General features: G+C 32.6%; 2 protein-coding genes across 2 annotated transcripts; one reads left to right on the top strand and one right to left on the bottom strand.

Annotated features, from left to right (window-relative positions):
• The first annotated feature begins 259 nt into the window (after positions 1–259).
• On the top strand, positions 260–11371 carry LOC124919486 (E3 ubiquitin-protein ligase KEG). The gene is made up of 16 exons (XM_047459732.1): positions 260–1280; positions 1373–1735; positions 1801–2031; positions 2111–2233; positions 3305–3641; positions 3715–3872; positions 6034–6191; positions 6273–6394; positions 7228–7362; positions 7677–7801; positions 7893–7997; positions 8083–8316; positions 8727–9060; positions 9137–9325; positions 9451–9756; positions 9933–11371. The coding sequence occupies exons 1-16, from the start codon at positions 568–570 to the stop codon at positions 11148–11150; spliced, it is 4851 nt and encodes a 1616-aa protein (XP_047315688.1). The 5' UTR covers positions 260–567; the 3' UTR covers positions 11151–11371.
• Positions 11372–18536: 7165 nt separating this feature from the next.
• LOC124922715 (trihelix transcription factor ASIL2) lies at positions 18537–20032 on the bottom strand. The gene is made up of 2 exons (XM_047463432.1): positions 19271–20032; positions 18537–19182 (listed from the first exon to the last, which is right to left on the bottom strand). The coding sequence occupies exons 1-2, from the start codon at positions 19826–19828 to the stop codon at positions 18700–18702; spliced, it is 1041 nt and encodes a 346-aa protein (XP_047319388.1). The 5' UTR covers positions 19829–20032; the 3' UTR covers positions 18537–18699.
• Positions 20033–20490: the final 458 nt, after the last annotated feature.

Here is a 20490-nt window from a genome sequence, read left to right on the forward strand (position 1 = left end):
TGAGAAATTGTTTATAGTAGATAGAAACCTTATAAAAAAATGTCATAATGTTTTTGTACCAATTCTTCTCTCAAATTCATACTTATTTTTGTGTGATATTTAGGCATTTAATTTGAATTTTATTTAATATAAAATTCCCATAAATATAAAGTTATAAATTGAATGCAAAATAAAAAAAAAAATTGTATTGGAAGTGAAGTGAAGTGGTTTTGAAAAGATTTGATTTTTACTTGGAAAAGAATACAAAATGTTAGTATCGCAGTCGCAGCAGGTCTGTGCAAAGAAAGGTTAACCGACCGAGTCCAAAGAAAAGGGGACTGACTGCTGATTGAGCTTCAGTTTTAGCTCGTAATCCTCTGAATCTTCTCTCTTTTCTCTTCCAGAATCTGATCATAGTTTGCTCAATTCAATAACCCATATTTCTACTTCATGGATCTGCCATTTTCCGCTCCTTTCCTTCTCAGTTTGCTTTCATATCCGTCTAGAGCTACCCTATTTCTCTGATTGTAATTCTTGATCGAGCAGCGTTTGACATAGTGAAGAAGAAGAAGAAGAATAAGAACAAGAATGAAGGTACCCAGTTGCTCGGTTTGCCAGACAAGATATAACGAAGACGAACGCAGCCCTTTACTTCTCCAATGCGGTCATGGGTTTTGCAAGGATTGTCTTTCTAAAATGTTTTCCGCTTCGCCAGACACTACCTTGTCGTGTCCGCGTTGCCGGCATGTTTCTATAGTTGGCAACTCTGTTCAAGCCCTTAGGAAGAACTATGCGATACTAGCCCTAATTCATTCTTTATTGAAAACATCTCATGTCTTAGACTGCGATTTAACCGATGACGAGGAAGATGGGGAACGGGATGATGATGTGATAGGACAGAGCAGTCGACAGTCTAATGGTTCAAGCTCTGGTTGCGATGGAGGTGGATCAGTGATCGATCTCTCCACTCATAGTGACTTGAAGCTGATTAAAAAAATTGGGGAGGGTACTAGACCTGGTGTGGAGATGTGGTCTGGAGTTCTGTCTGGAAGGTCCGGTCTTTGCCGCCATCAAATGGCGGTGAAGAAAGTGGCAATTGGGGAAGACGCGGATATGGTCTGGATGCAGACCCAATTAGAGACTTTACGACGAGCGTCAATGTGGTGTAGAAATGTCTGCACATTCCATGGGATTATGAGTAGGGAAAGTGGTCTTTCTCTTATCATGGATAAATGTTATGGTTCCGTCTTGACTGAGATGAAAAGGAATGAAGGTCGGCTAACACTTGAGCAAATTCTGAGGTTTTTTAACCAGATTTCTCACTTTGTTTCTTTGTTCGTTTTCATTTTGATAGATTCTTATTGAAAGATATGATCCAATGAATTGAATGCAGATATGGGGCAGATATAGCTAGAGGGGTTACTGAGCTTCATGCAGCAGGTATCGTTTGCATGAATTTGAAACCATCAAATCTTCTTTTGGATGCAAATGGGCAAGCAGTTGTTTCAGATTATGGACTTCCAGCCATTTTCAAAAAACCAAACTGTGGGAAAGCTCAACTTGAGAATGATTCCTCGAGAATCCATTCATGTATGGAATGTACAATGTTGAGTGCAAACTATACAGCTCCAGAAGCATGGGAGCAGGAGAAGAAATCATTGAAACTTTTTTGGGATGATGCTATCGGAATTTCTACAGAATCCGATTCTTGGAGCTTCGGTTGTACATTGGTTGAGATGTGCACTGGCTCAATGCCGTAAGTGTTGCATTTTTTTTCCGTTTATTTTCTTTCCTTTTTTTCATTATCTTTCATTATTGCAGGTGGATGGGTTTAAACGAGGAAGAAATCTACAAATTTGTTGTGAAGGCAAAGAGACAGCCGCCTCAATACACTAGTGTTGTGGGAGTTGGAATACCTAGGGAGATTTGGAAGATGATTGGCGAGTGTTTACAGTTTAAGCCGTCTAAACGACCAACTTTTAATGCAATGCTCGCGATATTCCTTCGTCATTTGCAAGAGATTCCCCGTAGCCCTCCTGCAAGCCCTGATAAGTAAGATTTTTGTCTAAGTTTCTTTCGCGATCAACAGAGTTCTGATCTATAATCTTTTTTTGTTTTTCTTAAAATGCAGTGAGGTAGCCAAACTCACGACAACTCTCCGACAACTTTCTCCTCTTTCGCACACGGTTGTTTCTCGACAAGATCCAAACCATCTTCATCAGCTTGTATCAGAGGGTAATATAAATGGAGTCAGGTCAGTTCACATTGTTGTTTCATTTGGGTAATTTTTTTTTAGTTTTGATGGTCTTGTCACGAGTAAACCAGAGGTACACATGAAGACCTACAACTGATGAGGATCAACCCTAGCAGCTGTAATAACAACCTCCAGGCCAATTGGCTTGTAGGATATATTTTTAAGAGAAAAACCCATTAGAGCAATTTTAGCGATGAATGATAAAAAATGTCTCTAACAGATTAAAGAACTCTCAAAGCTACCTAACTGAACCTGATTCTACAAAGACATTCCCTTTGTAATAACAAGATTTAATCAAGAAGAGGGAGAGGGAAAGGAAAAGGAGAAAAGAAGAATAAATTAAATTAAACTAAAGAGCTATTTTGGTCCCAGTTCCTCAATCAGGTCCACAATATCCCCTGTAGAAGTTCCACTTTTGATTTCCGTCAAGTCAGGAATATGGCCTTATATGTGAATGTATTCATGGCCTTATTAGTGAATGCTCTCCTGTTTCGTTCAATCCAAATTATCCACAAGAAGATAATAGGAATATGATACCATTTCTTGCTGAGTCTAAGGTCTTTGCATATTCCAATTCAAGTTTCCCATACCTTTCCTCATGAATGCACAATGAAGTAGAATATGCGTGGCTGACTCCTCCTCCATACAAAAGTGGCACATGCTTACAATAATGGCTCATTTCCTTTTACAGCGGTCATCTGAAAGAATCCCTTCATGTAACACGCACCACCCAAAAAAGGACATTTTTTAAGGGTTGTCATCCAACCATATTGTCACATGGATAATTTGGTGTGTCTTCCTGGTTTAAGTGAAAATGACTATGGCCCACACTATATCTTTCAAGATTCTGGCTAGAAGGATATATTAGATTCTCTTTTACTTTAATGACCTGGCAGTAAGTTGTTAGTTCATGTTTCATTGGAGTCGTGTATTCTCTACCTCTCGACCTATATTCGATCTAAGTCTCTCCTTTGTTCTCCATGTCTCGCTCTCTCTTCCCTCAGTTATCTTCATTTTAAGTTTCTCAGACTTGTTACTGTTCTAGGCTAAAACATACAGTTATTTGTGTAGAGAATTTCTAGAAAAGGGTGCAGCAGAAGATGGAGGTGTCTCGTTTCGTTTGCTTCTAGAAGCTCAAAATGCAGATGGCCAGACAGCTCTTCATCTTGCATGCAGGCGAGGCAGTGCAGAACTTGTTGAGACGATTTTGGAGTATGATGAAGCAAATGTGGATATAGTTGACAAGGATGGAGATCCTCCACTTGTATTTGCACTTGCGTCTGGCTCACCAGAATGTGTCCGTGCTCTTATCAGACGACGTGCTAATGTCAGGTCTATGCTGAGAGATGGATTTGGACCTTCAGTTGCTCATGTTTGTGCTTATCATGGTCAACCAGATTGTATGCGCGTAAGTAAAATTTGGATCGAATTGAAAGTTGGACAAAAATCTCAATGATTGACATGATTGTTTTTATGGGCAGGAGTTACTTTTAGCTGGAGCTGATCCTAATGCGGTTGATGATGAAGGTGGATCTGTATTACATAGAGCTGTTTCTAAGAAATATACAGAATGTGCTCTTGTCATACTGGAATGTGGAGGCTGTAGATCAATGTCCATCTTGAATTCGAAACAATTGACGTAAGTGCAACATTGTTTTTTTCTCTGGTTCCTTCGTAGTAAAAAAGTTCATCTATTTCAGGCTATTATTCCTACTCTTTTTTAAAACCAGGATGTATTATTTGAAGAAGCTAACAAGATCTCCCACTTCAATCAAGGTCTTCTTAGTGAGAATCCATCAGGACAGGACAACTCAAGTGGAAAAAGTCTTGTCTAAGAAATGATTCTTACTAAACGCCCTGATTAAAGTGTGGGGGTGGGTCATGCTAGCTTCCTTCAGGCTTAAGAAAAAACAAAACAAAAAAGTAGGAACAATAGTTTGAAATGCTTTTATTTTTATATTTTTTATCATTGGTGATATGCATGTTCTTATGATCTTCCAGTGGATCAATGTTTTGGATCAGTATCTTGTTCTTTTTATTTTCTTGGGTAAGGCTGGAGCCTATTTTAATAAATGAAAAGTCCCTTCGCATGTATAACAAAAATATATACCAAACAGGCCGACGTATTGCAAACATAAAGAAAAAGCTTAATCTGTGTAACTGAAAATGAAAAAAAAAACAAGTCAAACAGATCAAGGAAAGAATAAAAAATAAGAAAGACGTAAACAAGTCGATCTCTCATACTTGCCTATTTAGCACAAGGCATTAAATTTAATTGAGTGGTTGTGTTCGATAACATAATTTATCACTTCATCTATTAAATTAAGTACTAATTTGAAATAAGTCCGGTTATTTAAAATCACTTAACTATTTAATTTCATTCCAAATTTAGCTAGAATTCCTAGCTTAATTCGGTAAGTAATGAATGACTTCACTCGGTAGTATAATCTGAGTATATTAAAGACAACTTTAACCCTTAAAAAATTAATTAACTTATGTCACAATAAGGGTAAAATAGTTTTTAGAACTTTTTCGACATTAATTTTAACATTTAATCAAATCAACTTGCATATCAAGTTCTTAAAATTCAAACATTTTCATTTAATTTACTTAGCATTTAGTTTTGAGACACTTGTCACATTTAAAATTTAGTATTCAACAATCAGTACTTAATGTTTAGTTTTATCAACCACACCCTAGTATCCATCCCCAATTCTCAATTTTGACCACTTTTGTAGGAAACATTAGTGGCCAAAATTGAGCATAAAAGCTAGTTAAACTGATTGTTCCTGTATTTATTCTAGTTTTTAATTTGAACATTGCAACACACAAAATAGATTTTGTTCTTACGAGAATTCGTAATGAAAAAATGTGAACTCTTATAACATAAAATATATCGAACATTTACTTTTTAACAAACAAAAAATAGAAATGCAAAAAAATAACAAACATAGCAAAAAGAGGAAAGATTAAATCCAAATCAACTCAAAATTACATCTGATGAAGTGAATAAATTTTACTAAAGAAATGTGAGTAACTTGATAATTGAATGAAAGGGATAACATGGTGTACACATTTGATTCTTGCTCCACTTGTATATATGTATAGGGTCTTTTGTCATCACCATGTGTATCATCCTAATGATTCTGAATGTCATATCTTTGGTCTCTTCACAGAATTTGTGCTGAAAAACAAACAGGATTCCTCCTCTTGTCCAATTCTCTGATTTCCATTTACATGTGGTGTGTCAGCTTCCAAAGACACTCTAGATGCATAATAATGAAAATAAATGCCTTACCCATGCAACATAGTAACATAAATTGTTTAACTCTGCATTTGTTTGGTTTTTTGAACAATGGGAATTTCATTAACACTATATTCCACCTGAAAATCACAAGTTACTATGGGAAAAATAGTCTGGTGTGAACACAAGTCATGACCTTTATAGTCATGAGTTACAAAAGGAGTGGGTGATGGAAGACATCAGTAAATGGATTAATGACAAATGTGGAAATAAGTTCTAACATGTTACGATTACAGAGTAGAAACTGGAGAAAATACACGAATAATCATAATAACTGGATGCTACATAATCACAATTCTGAAGTATTCTGGTCTTATAAATTTTGCTTTCCTTGTTATTTTCTTTCTTTCTTGTGATACACAGTCACTTACAAGTAGCGGTCTAATGTAATAATTCTAGTGACATGTCGTGCCATTTTACTTGTGTCCATCCTTTCTCCATCATATTAAAATTAGTAGCATTTAATATTGATTCCTTTGGACACTTTAATATGCAGACCTTTGCACTTATGTGTGGCAACATGGAACATCGATGTTGTGAGAAGGTGGATTGAGTTAGCATCCAAGGATGAGATCGCTGAAGCAGTTGATATACCAAGTCCTATGGGCAGTGCACTATGCTTGGCAGCTTCTTTGAAAAAGGATCACGAGGCTGGTAAAGATGGAATTTTTTATGTCTGGTTTATGTATGATGAAATAAGTCATGTCTTTAAACTCTAAACTAACTTTTGTATAGAGGGGCGAGAGCTGGTGCAATTATTGCTTTCTGCTGGAGCAGATCCTTATGCTCAGGATCCTCAGAATGGTCGAACCGCACTGCATGCTGCTGTTATGGCTGGTGATGCTCTGTTGGTTAAGGTAAAGTGACGATTATAATTCTTTTCATCAAATTTAGTCTAGATGATCGAGTTTGCAGATTGGAATAACATAAAATTTTACCATTTTTTGATTTTTTTTAAAATCTAGGCTTTATATGCTTAAATTAATTTTATTCCTAGATATATGTTCGAATAAATTAGGTGAGAGATTTAAGGTTCTTAGTTGATCCTAATTGAGGGAAATATTAAGTAACTTATTATGAGAAATATAGCAAAATAAAATAAATATCTTTATCTCCATTTTCAAAATCAACCATCATCCATTAGTTTCTTTGACTAGGTGCAACATGTCGATGTGGTGCTGCTAGAAGGTATCCAACTGTTAAGTGCTTTGTTTTTTTTGCCATTTATTTCAGTTTATTAGAAGAGAAAAACAGTTAGATTGATATTTGCACATTCATCCGGAAGAAAACAAGGACAAGCCAACTATTTGGGTCATCTCTTTTAGGACCGAATAATTATACTGGAGTGTTTAGCATAGTCTCAGCAGATGCTTAATTTTATTTTATTCATATATGTATATATATATGAGTATCTATTAGGTGAGATATTTAAGGTATGTGAAGGCTCAAACTCATTACCATGAGCCTTACGCTCTACCACAGGGTTAAATGAGCTGTCGGTATCATAGTTGATCCTAATTGAAGGATAGTTATCTTCAATATTTGTATATAAATAGGTGTAACTTATTTTGAGAAATGTATAAAAAGATCTCAGTTATTCCATCTGTAAATCCCACGATTGTAAGTTTGCACTCTTGTCCTATATAAGTTGACTTATTGAATATAATGTTTTTGTTCACATGTCGAGTAGATTATTCTCGATGCTGGAGTTGATGTGAACATTAGGAATGTGAACAATAGAATACCTCTTCATATGGCTTTGGCAAGAGGTTCAAGTTCATGCATTGGATTGCTTTTGTCTGCTGGAGCAGATTGTAATTTGCAGGTATGCCAATACCTACATTTGTAATTTTCCTTCATATTGGTGCATTATTAATGGAAATAGCTGAGGACATATACCCCTTTTGGAAATACATTTTACTTTTGTTTCTATATCTTAATTGGAATACAGAAACGTTTAAAAACTAAATACAGTGAGAGAAATATTTAGAAATTTATTTTTGTTTCTGTATCTGAATACACGTTTAAAAAACTCCCAATACAAATTACTATGAAACGGGAAAATTGATTCTTACATCCAATTGAATTGCTAAGAGAAGAAAATATGAGAATTTCTCTCGTTCTTGCTTGTTATGACAGGATGATGAAGGAAACAATGCTTTCCATATAGCAGCTGAATCTGCACAAATGATACGCGAAAATCTTGGATGGATTATCGTTATGCTCAATTACCCAGATGCTGCTGTTGAATCTAGGAATCACAGGCAAGATAATTCCCTTTCCTTTGATTTCCTTCCAAATGAGGCATCTGTTTTGTCTTTTGGTCTCATCATATTAAATTTTGATGGTTAACAGTGGTAAAACGCTTCATGATTTCCTCGAAGCTCTTCCACGTGAATGGATTTCTGAAGATTTAATGGAAGCTCTGGTGAATAAAAGCTTTTACTTATCTCCTACAATGTAAGAGAGACAACATTTCTCATTTCTTTAAATTATTACAACTCCATATTGTTTTATACTTTTTTTTATCCAAAAATGTCTTCAGTTATCAAGTAGGGGATTGGGTCAAATTTAAAAGAAGTGTAATAACCCCAACTTATGGGTGGCAAGCTGCAAACAACAACAGTATTGGGTTTGTGCAAAACGTTCCAGAAAAAGACGAACTATTGGTATCGTTTTGCACCGGCGAAGCTCGTGTATTAGCAAAGGAGATTATTAAAGTAATTCCTCTTGACAGAGGGCAGCATGTAAAACTTAAAACAGACGTCAATGAGCCCAGGTTTCGATCTTAACTACTATAAATTGTTTTTATCCCTGATCCAGGGTTATCTCAAGTGATAAAAGTCTTGAACTAAGAGGTTGAGATCTCATGTTCAATTCCTTAGAGCTCGTAAGATGTGTGATCTTTTGTTTTATTTGAAGGTTAAGAAAATCAAAATCTTGTTTGATGAAAAAATAGTGTTTTAGGATTATTTGGGTTAAATTATTAAAATGTTCTCCTGTATATAAAATTTATATTTAAAAAAAATAAAATACTGATATTTTAGTTGATGAATTAACCCAAATAACCCAATATCAAACAAGCTCCGAAAACACTTTGATTCAAGTGGAAGTTATGGCAACAGTTTCCTCTTTTGAGAGAGATTATTTTGATAAAATCACCATTTATTTATTTAATTTTATCATCAGGTTCGGTTTACGTGGCCAATCACGCGATAGCATTGGGACAGTTCTATGTGTTGATGATGATGGGATTCTTCGTGTTGGATTTCCGGGAGCATCGAGAGGTTGGAAGGCTGATCCTGCAGAAATGGAAAGGGTTGAAGAATTTAAGATCGGGGATTGGGTACGAATTCGCCCAACTCTTACTACAGCTAAACACGGATTGGGTTCTGTAACACCAGGTAGCATCGGTATAGTGTATTGTATTAGACCCGACAGCAGTCTTCTTCTTGATTTAAGTTACCTTCCAAATCCATGGCATTGTGAACCGGAGGAGGTTGAGCCAGTTGTCCCATTTAAAGTAAGCATTATATTTCTAAAAAAACAAATTATTTTGGTTTTCAAAATCTCAATGTCCTTTTGTTGGTGAACAACAGATAGGCGAACGGGTTTGTGTAAGACGTTCTGTTGCTGAACCGAGGTATGCTTGGGGCGGTGAAACGCACCATAGTGTAGGGAAAATAAGCGAGATAGAGAGCGACGGTCTCTTAATACTCGACATACCAAACCGACCTATTCCATGGCAAGCCGATCCTTCTGACATGGAGAAAGTCGATGATTTTAAGGTAATTTTTTTAGTTTATGTTTTTATCACTAGGTATTAAGAGAGCTAGAACGGCCCTCTACTAACTATTGTGCATTGACGAATAATTTCTTTCTACGTTCATGTTTTGAACAACGTAATAAGCAGGTGGGTGATTGGGTGAGAGTAAAAGCTTCTGTGACTTCTCCGAAATACGGTTGGGAGGATATCACGAGGAGCAGCATTGGGATAATTCATAGTTTGGAAGACGACGGTGACATGGGCGTTGCGTTTTGCTTTAGAAGCAAGCTTTTTTGTTGCTCAGTTACGGACGTAGAGAAAGTTCCTCCTTTTGAAGCTGGACAGGAAATTCATGTCCTGTCGTCGATTACCCAACCGCGACTAGGTTGGTCAAATGAAAGTCATGCCACCGTTGGAAAGATATCTAGGATTGATATGGATGGAGCTCTAAACGTAAGCATATTCTTTTTCTTCTTTATAATTCTAAATCATATCTAAAGACTCATTTAGCTGAATAGGAGAGCACACAATTATGTGTAGATTACGAGTTTGAATCTTCATGATTGGACCATTTAAAATAAATAAATGAATCAAAATCATATCTAATCTTTTGCTTAATTGATATGTAGGCTAAGGTTATCGGAAGAACTAACTTGTGGAAGGTATCACCCGGTGATGTTGAACGGTTATCCGGATTCGAAGTTGGTGATTGGGTGCGATCCAAACCTTTCATTGGAAATAGGCCGAGTTACGATTGGAACAATTTCGGAAAAGAAGGTATAGCGGTTGTACATAGTGTACAAGACACTGGTTATGTAGAACTCGCATGTTGTTTCCGCAAAGGGAAGTGGATCACTCATTACACCGACATTGAAAAGGTCCCGAGCCTTAAAATAGGTCAACACGTTCGTTTTCGGACAGGAATGGTCGAGCCAAGGTGGGGATGGAGGGGAGCCCGCAACGATTCTCGAGGCATCATCACAAGTATCAACGCCGATGCAGAAACGAGAGTCGCATTTCTCGGCCTCCCGGGGCTGTGGAGGGGAGACCCTGCTGACTTCGAGCTAGATCAAACGTTTGATGTCGGAGATTGGGTTAGAATGATAAATGATGTCGGCAGTTGGAGGTCAGTTGTCCTGGGGAGAATCGGTGTCGTTCAAGGAAACATCTACGAGGGAGACGTGTGTGACGGACGTGATGTACGTGTAGGGTTTTGTGGTGAGCAAGAATGTTGGATAGGTCCATCTCTATATCTAGAAAAAGTCGATAAACTCGCGTTAGGTCAAAAGATTAGGGTTAGAGTCTCGATTAAACAACCTAGGTTCGGTTGGTCATCACAGACCCACGATAGCCTCGGTACAATTTGCGCGATCGATGCAGATGGAAAGCTGAGAATACACACACCCGCAAGCACAAAACCTTGGATGTTAGATCCATCCGAAGTGGAACGAGTCGAGGAAATAGAAATAAAAATCGGTGATTGGGTTAAGGTTAGCTCCAAGGTGCCCACATTGACACATCAATGGGGAGATGTTACTCACTCGAGCATTGGTGTGGTACATAGGATAGAAAACGGGGACCTTTGGGTTGCGTTTTGCTTTCTCGAGAGGCTATGGCTATGCAAATCATTCGAAATGGAGAGAATACGTCCTTTTAGAGTCGGAGACAAGGCGAAAATCAGAGATGGATTGGTGATGCCAAGATGGGGATGGGGAATGGAAACTCACTCGAGCAAAGGTGTAGTTGTGGGAGTTGATGCTAATGGAAGGTTAAGGATTAAATTTCAATGGAGAGAAGGGAAACCATGGATTGGTGACCCTGCTGATATTGCAATAGACGAGAGCTAGATTTGATTCAAGGTCTTTCTTTTTTATTTACAAGGTAATTGATAGGAGTACATAATAAGAATAATCACATTATCATCATTTTGTTATATTAATGTAATGTTTCCAAATTTTCTTTCTACCATATATTTAATTTACATTAGTCTAGATTCTTTATTGCTAATATATTTTGTTATAGTTACTTAATGTATACTGTTATAAAATTTCTTACTATAAATTTATGGCCAATTTTTTGGTCCATTTGGAATCACTTGTTGGGTTGCCACATGTCAATTTTGATGATTAGTTTTATTTGGAAACATATGGATCCAATGTTGAGTTTGTTTTAAAAGAAAACTAAATAATTTTATATATATATTTTTTCAAATTCAAATTAGCTCCAAATCTGGTTTCAGCCATATGTAACAATGTTTTTGTCCCCTACTATCTTACTTAATAATAAGAATAGACTTTTATATTATTTATTAAACATTAAACACATTTTAAAATTTTAATAAAAATATGTAATTAGTTTAACATAAATTTTTATGTCATAATTTGTGTATATATAACTCGTTAGGATAGTTGAAGTGACTAAAGTTATTATTAAAAATTCAATATTTATTATACACACGTTTTAAGTTAAAATGTAGCCTATAAGGTGAGAGATATGAATATTAATAGGGGCTTGAGAATTTTTTATCATTTGGGTCCTCTTTTACTTCGGAAATTTTTATTAATACTATTCTCGTCCCGTTTTATTTTGGAAATTTTTTTACTACTATTCCTGTCTAGTTTGGTTTTGAAAAATTTCCGCAAGACACCGATTATACCATATTCTTTATAAAAAAAATTATATAAGCGATTTTTTTAATAATATATATTGAAAATTCATATTATTATAAAAATAAAATAACCTTAAATTTCGTATCAAATATAAATAATAAATAAATATATTAGTGATTTTATATATTTAATTGTGTTCTTTAGTGTTTCGGACATCTTACTGATCAATTATTAGTCCAACTATAGAAAAATTTCCCTGAACAAATCAATTCGAATAAAAAACAACGATTTAAAAATAATAATAATTTGTATATATATATTCTCATATATATATATATATATATATTAGTCTAATCAGTAATAAATAAATATATATATATATATATATATATATATATATATATATATATATATATATATATATATATATATATATATATATATATATTTATTTGAAAATGCAATCCCTTAACCAATTGTGTAGTTCCACTTCCAAGAATGGTATGGTGTAGAGAAAATCAACATCGAAACTGTATGGCTAATGTAAACGGAAGTACACATAATCTTCCTTAAAAAACAATATTAATATTCTAACGTCCAAATTCACTGCATCAAAATATGACATATATTTTTATATATTTATAATTGATATTGTTCTGATACGATCTTTAGTCTTATATTTAGTTTATTAAAGAATTATGTGAAATTCAATTCTAATACTTTGTAACTCGTGTTAATAATACTTAATTAAACTAGCTAGGACTTAGAGAATAAAATATATATGCTAGTCTAAGTATAAAATCATACTCCATGAAGTAATTGCCTAATGATAAGAAATGATTTTTTATTCTTGTTATTTTTTCGGGTATAATATTTGGCAATAAGGAATAGAAGAACTCTTTATAATAATTTATGTACTCATATAATGATTTTTAGTTGAATGAACATTATTTTTTGTTGTGTTTTCGATGTCTTGTTTTCTATGATGTCGTTTTTATTGTTTTCATTTGTTTCTATCGTTTTTTAATCAAATAACATTTGTTCAAAATATAAAAGAAAACAATACAAGACAAAGACAACATTGATAGTGTTAATGACTTGTCATAAATCATTGGCATTTTTTTTTACACGTTGAATGTCCACAATTCCATTATAACACATGAAGATTGAAGACACATTTAGGTGAAAAAACAAAATAAAGTATAAGTTAAGTTATAACAAGAGTTATGATCACAAATTTATCAAAATATAAATAAAGTATTAAAAACAAAAAACAAAAATTAATGTGTGACCCATATAACATCTTTACTTACTTAAATTATGTTTTAAATGAGAATCAATAGAACTAATTAAAGTCTTTGTTAAATTGATTTTTTTTTAATTTTAAATCATAATTAAATATTATTGTTTTCACTCTCTCATCCTTTTTTTCACCGAATCATCTACAAAGCCTTGTTCGGATTGAGTTATTATAGTAACTTAGAGGGGGAAAATAAATAATGATCGGTGATGATTTTGAAGAAGTGATAATATTTTTGGTAAATTATTTAAAGGGTATTAATATATAATAATAAAATAATAAATAATAATTAAAAATAAAGAATATTTTGGTATTTTAGGTAATGAATTAAATAATATAATACATTAGAGGGGAAATGAAAAGATGTTTGAGTGTGTTGAGTTATTTAAATAATCAAACCGAACCAGACCCAAGTTACATTTATGAACTTAGGTTAAAAAAAACTCCCAAGTCTATCTTTCGCTATGAATTTGTTACTGGTTAATTCTTATTAAAGACAAATAAAATCAAACTTGATAAGTACGTGAATCTTTTTCTCCCTTGACACTTGCTAACACTGCTTACCTAAAATGGCTAAACCATATAATAAGAGATGCCATTATTAAATTCCAAGTTCTTATGGTTCATTGTATTTGGAACATTAATTTATATTCTCTCTCTTCCAATATTTGTATGATTCAAAAGTATTATTGTGGAGAGTTTCAAGGTAGATTCTCTTATTGACAAGTTGTTTTGTTTTATTTTTCCTTATATTTTTATTGACTTGTAATTGGAGCTTCAAAAATTAATTAATACATTCATTCTTACAACAATCAAAAACCTAATTAAGACACTTTAATCATGGCTTAATTAGTCTCACTAATAAAATTAAACAATGTCAGCCAAATATGATAGCTCAAGTTAAAAAAATGTCAAAAAATGTCAAAAAAGAAGCAAAAATTTAATATGTGATTATTATGAAAGATCACTGAGGTATTGTCGTGTGGTTATTGGGTTTTACCCGAATTTTATTCTAAAATGCAACTATCACTTTATATTCTAATCACTATTTTTTTCAATCAAATATTAAAATTATTTAATTAATTTTCAAAATAGATAGGAAAAAATTAAGAATATTTTTATCATTCAATACTAAAAAAAACTATTGTTTTTAAAATTTAATCAAACTGGTTTTTCAGAAGAAAAAAAAATAAACTAGTAAAAAAAAAACAAAGATCAAACTAGCATGATAAATTCATTAATCAAAACCAATTTCTTAGTATTTTAGGGATGGTTTAGCATGATTAACCATCAAAACCATCATTATAATTTAGCATGATAAATTCATTAATCAAAACCAATTTCTTAGTATTTGTATCAGGTGAAAGATCATAATTAATTAACAAAGACAAATTAAATATCATTTAACTGTTCTCTCATTTAATATATCACTAAATTCATTAATTAAAATATTAAAATATTTTTTATTTTAAATTATTACTTTTTATTGTTTATATATCAATATCTTTTAAATATTTTTACCAAAATTTATTACTTTATTAAAATTATCACACACCATTAATTTTTTTTTTATCTCTCTTAGATTTTAAATAACTAAATACGAACGAACCTTTAAATTGAATTGAAGAGTCTTCCTCTTTTTTTCAAGTGATAAATTTTAATTTTAGGGATAAATTTTGAACAAGTTAATTATTGAATAGACAATAACTAATTATTGAACAATATATTTTTTTTAAATAATTTATAATTTAGGCGAACCACTTCTACCATTAATTTTTTCTTAATTGGGAGGATTATAATAATTCAAATGAAGTAATTTTATAAAAAATAAATAACATGAATTTAAATAAAATAATATTTTTAATAATATTTTAAAACATAACTCAATTACCATACATAAATTAAAATAATAATAAAAAAGTGTTTCCAAATAGGTATGTATTACAATTGGAGCTAAGTGGGGAAGATCATGTAGTGACAACATTTCCATCAATCGGTCATGAGAGTGTGATTATTTCAGTGTTAAGTGCATGTTTTGTAATAATAATAATAATAATATTATAGGTACAAAGTAGTCTTTTTTATTTTAGACTATATGCAATGGTTCTAATGATTTGAGTAAAGATATTATTACGATTCTTATCTCTTCCTCACACAGCTTTTATGCACCAAGTTGCTTAAAATTAATTCTCTTAATTTGTCTTTAACTTTTTCTTTTCTAAAATTGAGTTAAATTATTCATGAAGATTTTAACAAATATGGTAATTTAAAGAATAAGAATGTGGTTTCTTATCTTGCTTTTTTTTTTACAAACAACATAAGTTAAAGTAGAGAGGGTGCTAATTTTTTAAATAAAAATAAATAAATAAAATGTATTCTTAAAACTTGACTAAAATATCTTTATTTGCTTTGATTAAAAAAGAAAGGAATTTAATAAATATTGATTAAACTAACTATAATAAAATATATGATGATATATAGTTCAATACTTATATATTACAACATTCAAATACTTTTATTTTATCATTAATTATGCAAATATCAAACAATTTAATATTTAGATTTACTCAAAATTAGACCATGGATAATGCTAGTTCTAAAAAAAAATTATATAGCACTACAATAATTGAACAAAATCAAGATCACTTAACCTAAACTATTTAAAGACAATACTTGATGGTGGGATTTTGGGTTTTTTTATCAAAAACAATCTTATCCGATTTTATTTATTTTTAATAATTCAGTCATTAAATTTATTAAGTAAAATATCAAAATATTATCATTTTAATTTTATAAATTTTAATAAACAAAATTCATTTATAGAAAGAATAAATTTGTTATGCCATATTAACACCCATGACCCAACCAATGTGGGCGATGAAGATCAAAACCGAATAAATGAGAACTAAAAGTAACATTTTTATCTTAATTAAATATTATTATTATATAATTTTTTAATTAAGGAAAACTAACTTATTAACAATAAATTCCGACTTTTGGAATGCTGAATTTATTAGATAAAAGGTCGACGCGGGCTTTGCCCGTCGCTCTGATGATTCATGATAGCTCGACGGATCACACGACCTTTTTGCCGGCAACGCATGATTCAATTTTTTGCCCTATTAACTTTCAATGGTAGAATAGTGGCCTAACATGGTCGTGACGGGTGACGGAATGACCCAGCTTGAGGCGACACATTAAGAAGGTCCAACCATCATTCTCGAATTTGAAAACGTTCCCTGACTAAATTCCAAAAATCAGAAGAAACTCAAACCAAACTAAACCGGTGTCATCCTACCGTCATGTCTTTCCGCTTTTATTCAAATCGCTTCTAGATGGATCAAATACTTGATCTCTTAAACTGAATTTTATCACTGACAACTAGTGGAGTTTATTCAATAATTTTTTTTAACCCAATAAAAATTTAGTAACTCAACATCAAACAACCTTTAATAAATAATTATATTAAACATATAAAAAATAAAATCAATTTTCAATTATAAATACACCTTTTAGTTCTCAATTTTGTCAAAACTAAGTTGTCTTCCCTCTACAAAACAGATATAGAGAGAGAAAAAAGAAAGATGAAGTTAATGAGTATGAGATGTGGGTTGTTCTTAGCGGCGGTTGCGGCGTCGTTACTGTTCTTGCCGCCGATGCTGCCGCCGTTATCTCCGCCGCCGACAATGCTTCTGTTCTTTCCGGTAGGGTTAATAATGGCGTTCCTTATTGTCTTCGCAATGTCTCCATCTGACCCAGCTATAACCTACATTGTACCTTCTTCTTCTTCTTCTTCATATACGACAGTGTAATTAAAAAACAAATTAATGTTTTTTTTCTCAATCTTGATTATCCATTAATGGTAGATTAATCAATCTCTTACAGTTACTGAAAGCTCTGTTCTGTTCTTCAGTTCCTCCATCGGATAGTTCGGTTATAAAAGTCGGTTTAGAAGATGAAAATATCACGAATTCGAAGAAGAAAATGTCACAAATTCGATTTCAATAAAACCAAAGGAGTTTTGAGTTAAAAGGGAGTGCATTAATTCTTAATTCTGATGATTCTCTTTCGTATAAAAAAAATCATTTAAATAGAGATTAAGTTACTATTTGGGTACAAATAGACACTTATTTTGAATTGTTTCACTTTAAGTTCAAATTTTAATAAAGAAGGATTCATATATTGTTTTAAATAATAAATATATGATATTTAATAATTATGTGGTAAAAATATTATTACATGAGAGTTAATTGAAGTTAAGAAAAAAATTCAAAATTGTTATAGTGTGATTTAAAATTTGAACCTTATAGGATAAAAAATCACAAATTCAAACTTCAATTAGTAATTAAGTCTTAAATAAAAATATATTAAATAAAATTTATCTTATGTTAAAATGATAATTTGGTTTAATTTAAGATGTTTAATTTAATAAGGCAGATAATAAACATAAATTGAATCAAAATAAAGTCTAGTATTTTGTAAGAGAAAAGAAGAAAATAATATAGAGTATAGGATTATAGAAGACTAATTTAATTTAGTGGTGACAGTAGATTTGAAGCTTCATGAACCATTTTTACATCAAGGAGACTAATAGAATTATAACTATATATTTTTTATGGTCAGTGTGAAAAAGACACAAAAATAGTCTATTCAAAAATATATTTTGTTGAGCTATATATAACTCAATTTTGATAAGAAAATGTCATAATTTTTTTAAATTTTTATCAAATATCTTATTTAAACGTTAATTAGATTAAATAATATTATGAAATATAACTTCATTAGACATGTATTCATATACACATTGTTTAGTTGAAAATAAACACATATTTAACTCTAAAAAATATTTTCAAATCAATCTATTTACCCAAATTGAAACTATCTAGACCCAACCCGGACTATTAAAATTCCATTATTCTCACTCGGATTATAACCACTGCGAAAACGAGTTTTTAACTTCTTACCAAAAAAATCAACATTCAATGTAAAAGTATTATGAACAATTAGAAAACCTAACCTATTTGCTTCATGATCCTTTACCCATCTCCAATTTTGTGCTAATCAAGAAGCCCACCAAGTTTGGTATGGAGAAGTTCACTTGAAAGAATGACTTCAAACTTCATAATTGAAAATAAAGAAATGTGTTTTGAACTAAAAATTATACTAGATTATAATCAAATATATATCAATTAACTCTAAATAATAAAAAAAAAAACACATTTTGAAGGTAGAAGATCTTCATCAAAAAAAACTCATCTTTAGTTCTTATGATTCAAATCCTTACTATGATTCCTCCCCAACTAAATACCAAGATCTATAATTCCATTCAATTCTCAATATATATAAATAATTATGATGTGATTTGTAATTTGTTACATAATCATACTTCCTCTTCATATGTTAAATGAGTTATTGAAAATTATTTATCCATGATTATTAAACAATATTATAAGATCATAGATTTAAATAATTCTTGAATCTTGATGATCAATTTCTTCCCATTCTCAAGGAAGAAGAATCAATATTACCTTTTCCAGCCCCTGCAAATATCCTAGCAATTTCAAGCTGAGTATTGGCTATAATTTCTGTTCTTTTCAACTCCATTTCTGCTCTCTTTGTCTCTGCTTCACTCCTCATCCTCTCCACTTCTCTCATGGCTTCTGTTCTTGATTCTTCTGCTCTCACTACAGCCTCCGCCAGCCATCTTATACTCTTCGCCACCTCCCACTTCCTCTTTCCATTTCTCCGACCACCGGTGCCGCCGCCGGCGGCACCTTTGTCATCTTCCCCTTCTTCTTCCTCCTCAGATGATTTCCTTCTTCGGTGGTTTCGTCTTCTTTCTGTCTCTATCCTTATCTTTGTTTCCCCTCCCTTATCACCATTGCTGTAAAGAGCCGGAGTGCTGCTGTCGGTATCCACCGGATTCTTGTCGGAGGACTCATAATTCGTCCCTACCACCACTCCATCCTCCTTTTAGTTTCACAAAATTGAATCATAAGAACTAAAGTAAATAAAAATCCAATCTTGGAAATATAAAACAGAGAGATTTATAATAAACCTTAGTAGTCGTCGCCTTATCAATTCCGTTAGACCCATGTAAATCTAACGCGATCGTAGTCGCCGGAGGAGGAGGAGATGGAAGTTCAACCACCAGCTGCGGTTGTAGCCGCAGAGGAAGAATCGGAGCGGGGGCGGGGACGGGGGCGCTGCCACGGAGCAAATGATCAAGCCGGGGATAAAGAGGCCAGGAAGAACCATCGACAGCTATGGATTCCGACCGGTATCTCTTCTTCATAGACTCGATCTTGTTCTTACACTGAGTTTGTGTCTTAGGAGACTTACCGGAGTTAGCACGTGATGACACGTGTTTAGCAACATCTTCCCAATCTTGTCCTTTAAGTTTTGCTCTGTTTCTAAGAATCCATTTTGCTTCATAAGCTTCTAGAAGACTTGAAACAGCTCCTTCACTCCATTCGTCTCTCTTCAATCTATCTCCCACGCCGCCGCCGCCGCCGGCAGCGGCAGCTCCGGCGGGTACAAGCTTCTTGGTTGGTGGTGGCGCCGGAGGTGAGTAGGTGGTGTTATTGTGATCATGATGAGGGAGGTCTTTATCCATAAGCAAGGCAAGATCTCTCTTCTGTTTCTACCTAATACTCCATTGTTAAACTGCTAACATGAAACTCAACAAGTTAAAAAGTATATGAAAACCGGCCTTTCCTTTTTCAATCAAAGAAGGGAAAGATAGCTAGAGAGAGAGACTGTCCACTAGCATCAACCTATCCTAGAGAGAGAGAAAAAAGGTTCCATTTTGTGGGTTTTTTTCTTGTCTTTCTTGTTAAATTAATACTTGTTAACAAAAAAAATATTATAAGGGTTAAAGAAAATAAACCCATTATTGAATAAAGGATGAATTAGGGTTGAGTATTAGCTTTGATCAAATTTAGAGAGGGTTGTGACTTGTGAGAGTGGATTGATAATTAACAATGAAAAACTAAAGAAAAGAATATCAAATAAATTTTCTAAGATTTTTTTTTTAAAATTAAGAATAATTATTATGACACTCTATCGCGAGTCCCGCTCCCATTATTAAAAGTCTTTCTAAATGTAATTGAACCCGTCAACTCTTGATTTATTAAAAAGACTCTTATCACTGGACTACTTTGATAAAAAAGAAATTTTAAACATAAAATTTTAAAAAAAAACTTAAAATCATTTATTTATATCTCATTTAAGAAACCAACCAAATCATTTAATTTCAATTTTTATTTGGTTGGTAAA

This window comes from Impatiens glandulifera, chromosome 1 (assembly GCF_907164915.1).
Source record: "Impatiens glandulifera chromosome 1, dImpGla2.1, whole genome shotgun sequence".
In the NCBI taxonomy this organism is placed as follows: domain Eukaryota; kingdom Viridiplantae; phylum Streptophyta; class Magnoliopsida; order Ericales; family Balsaminaceae; genus Impatiens; species Impatiens glandulifera.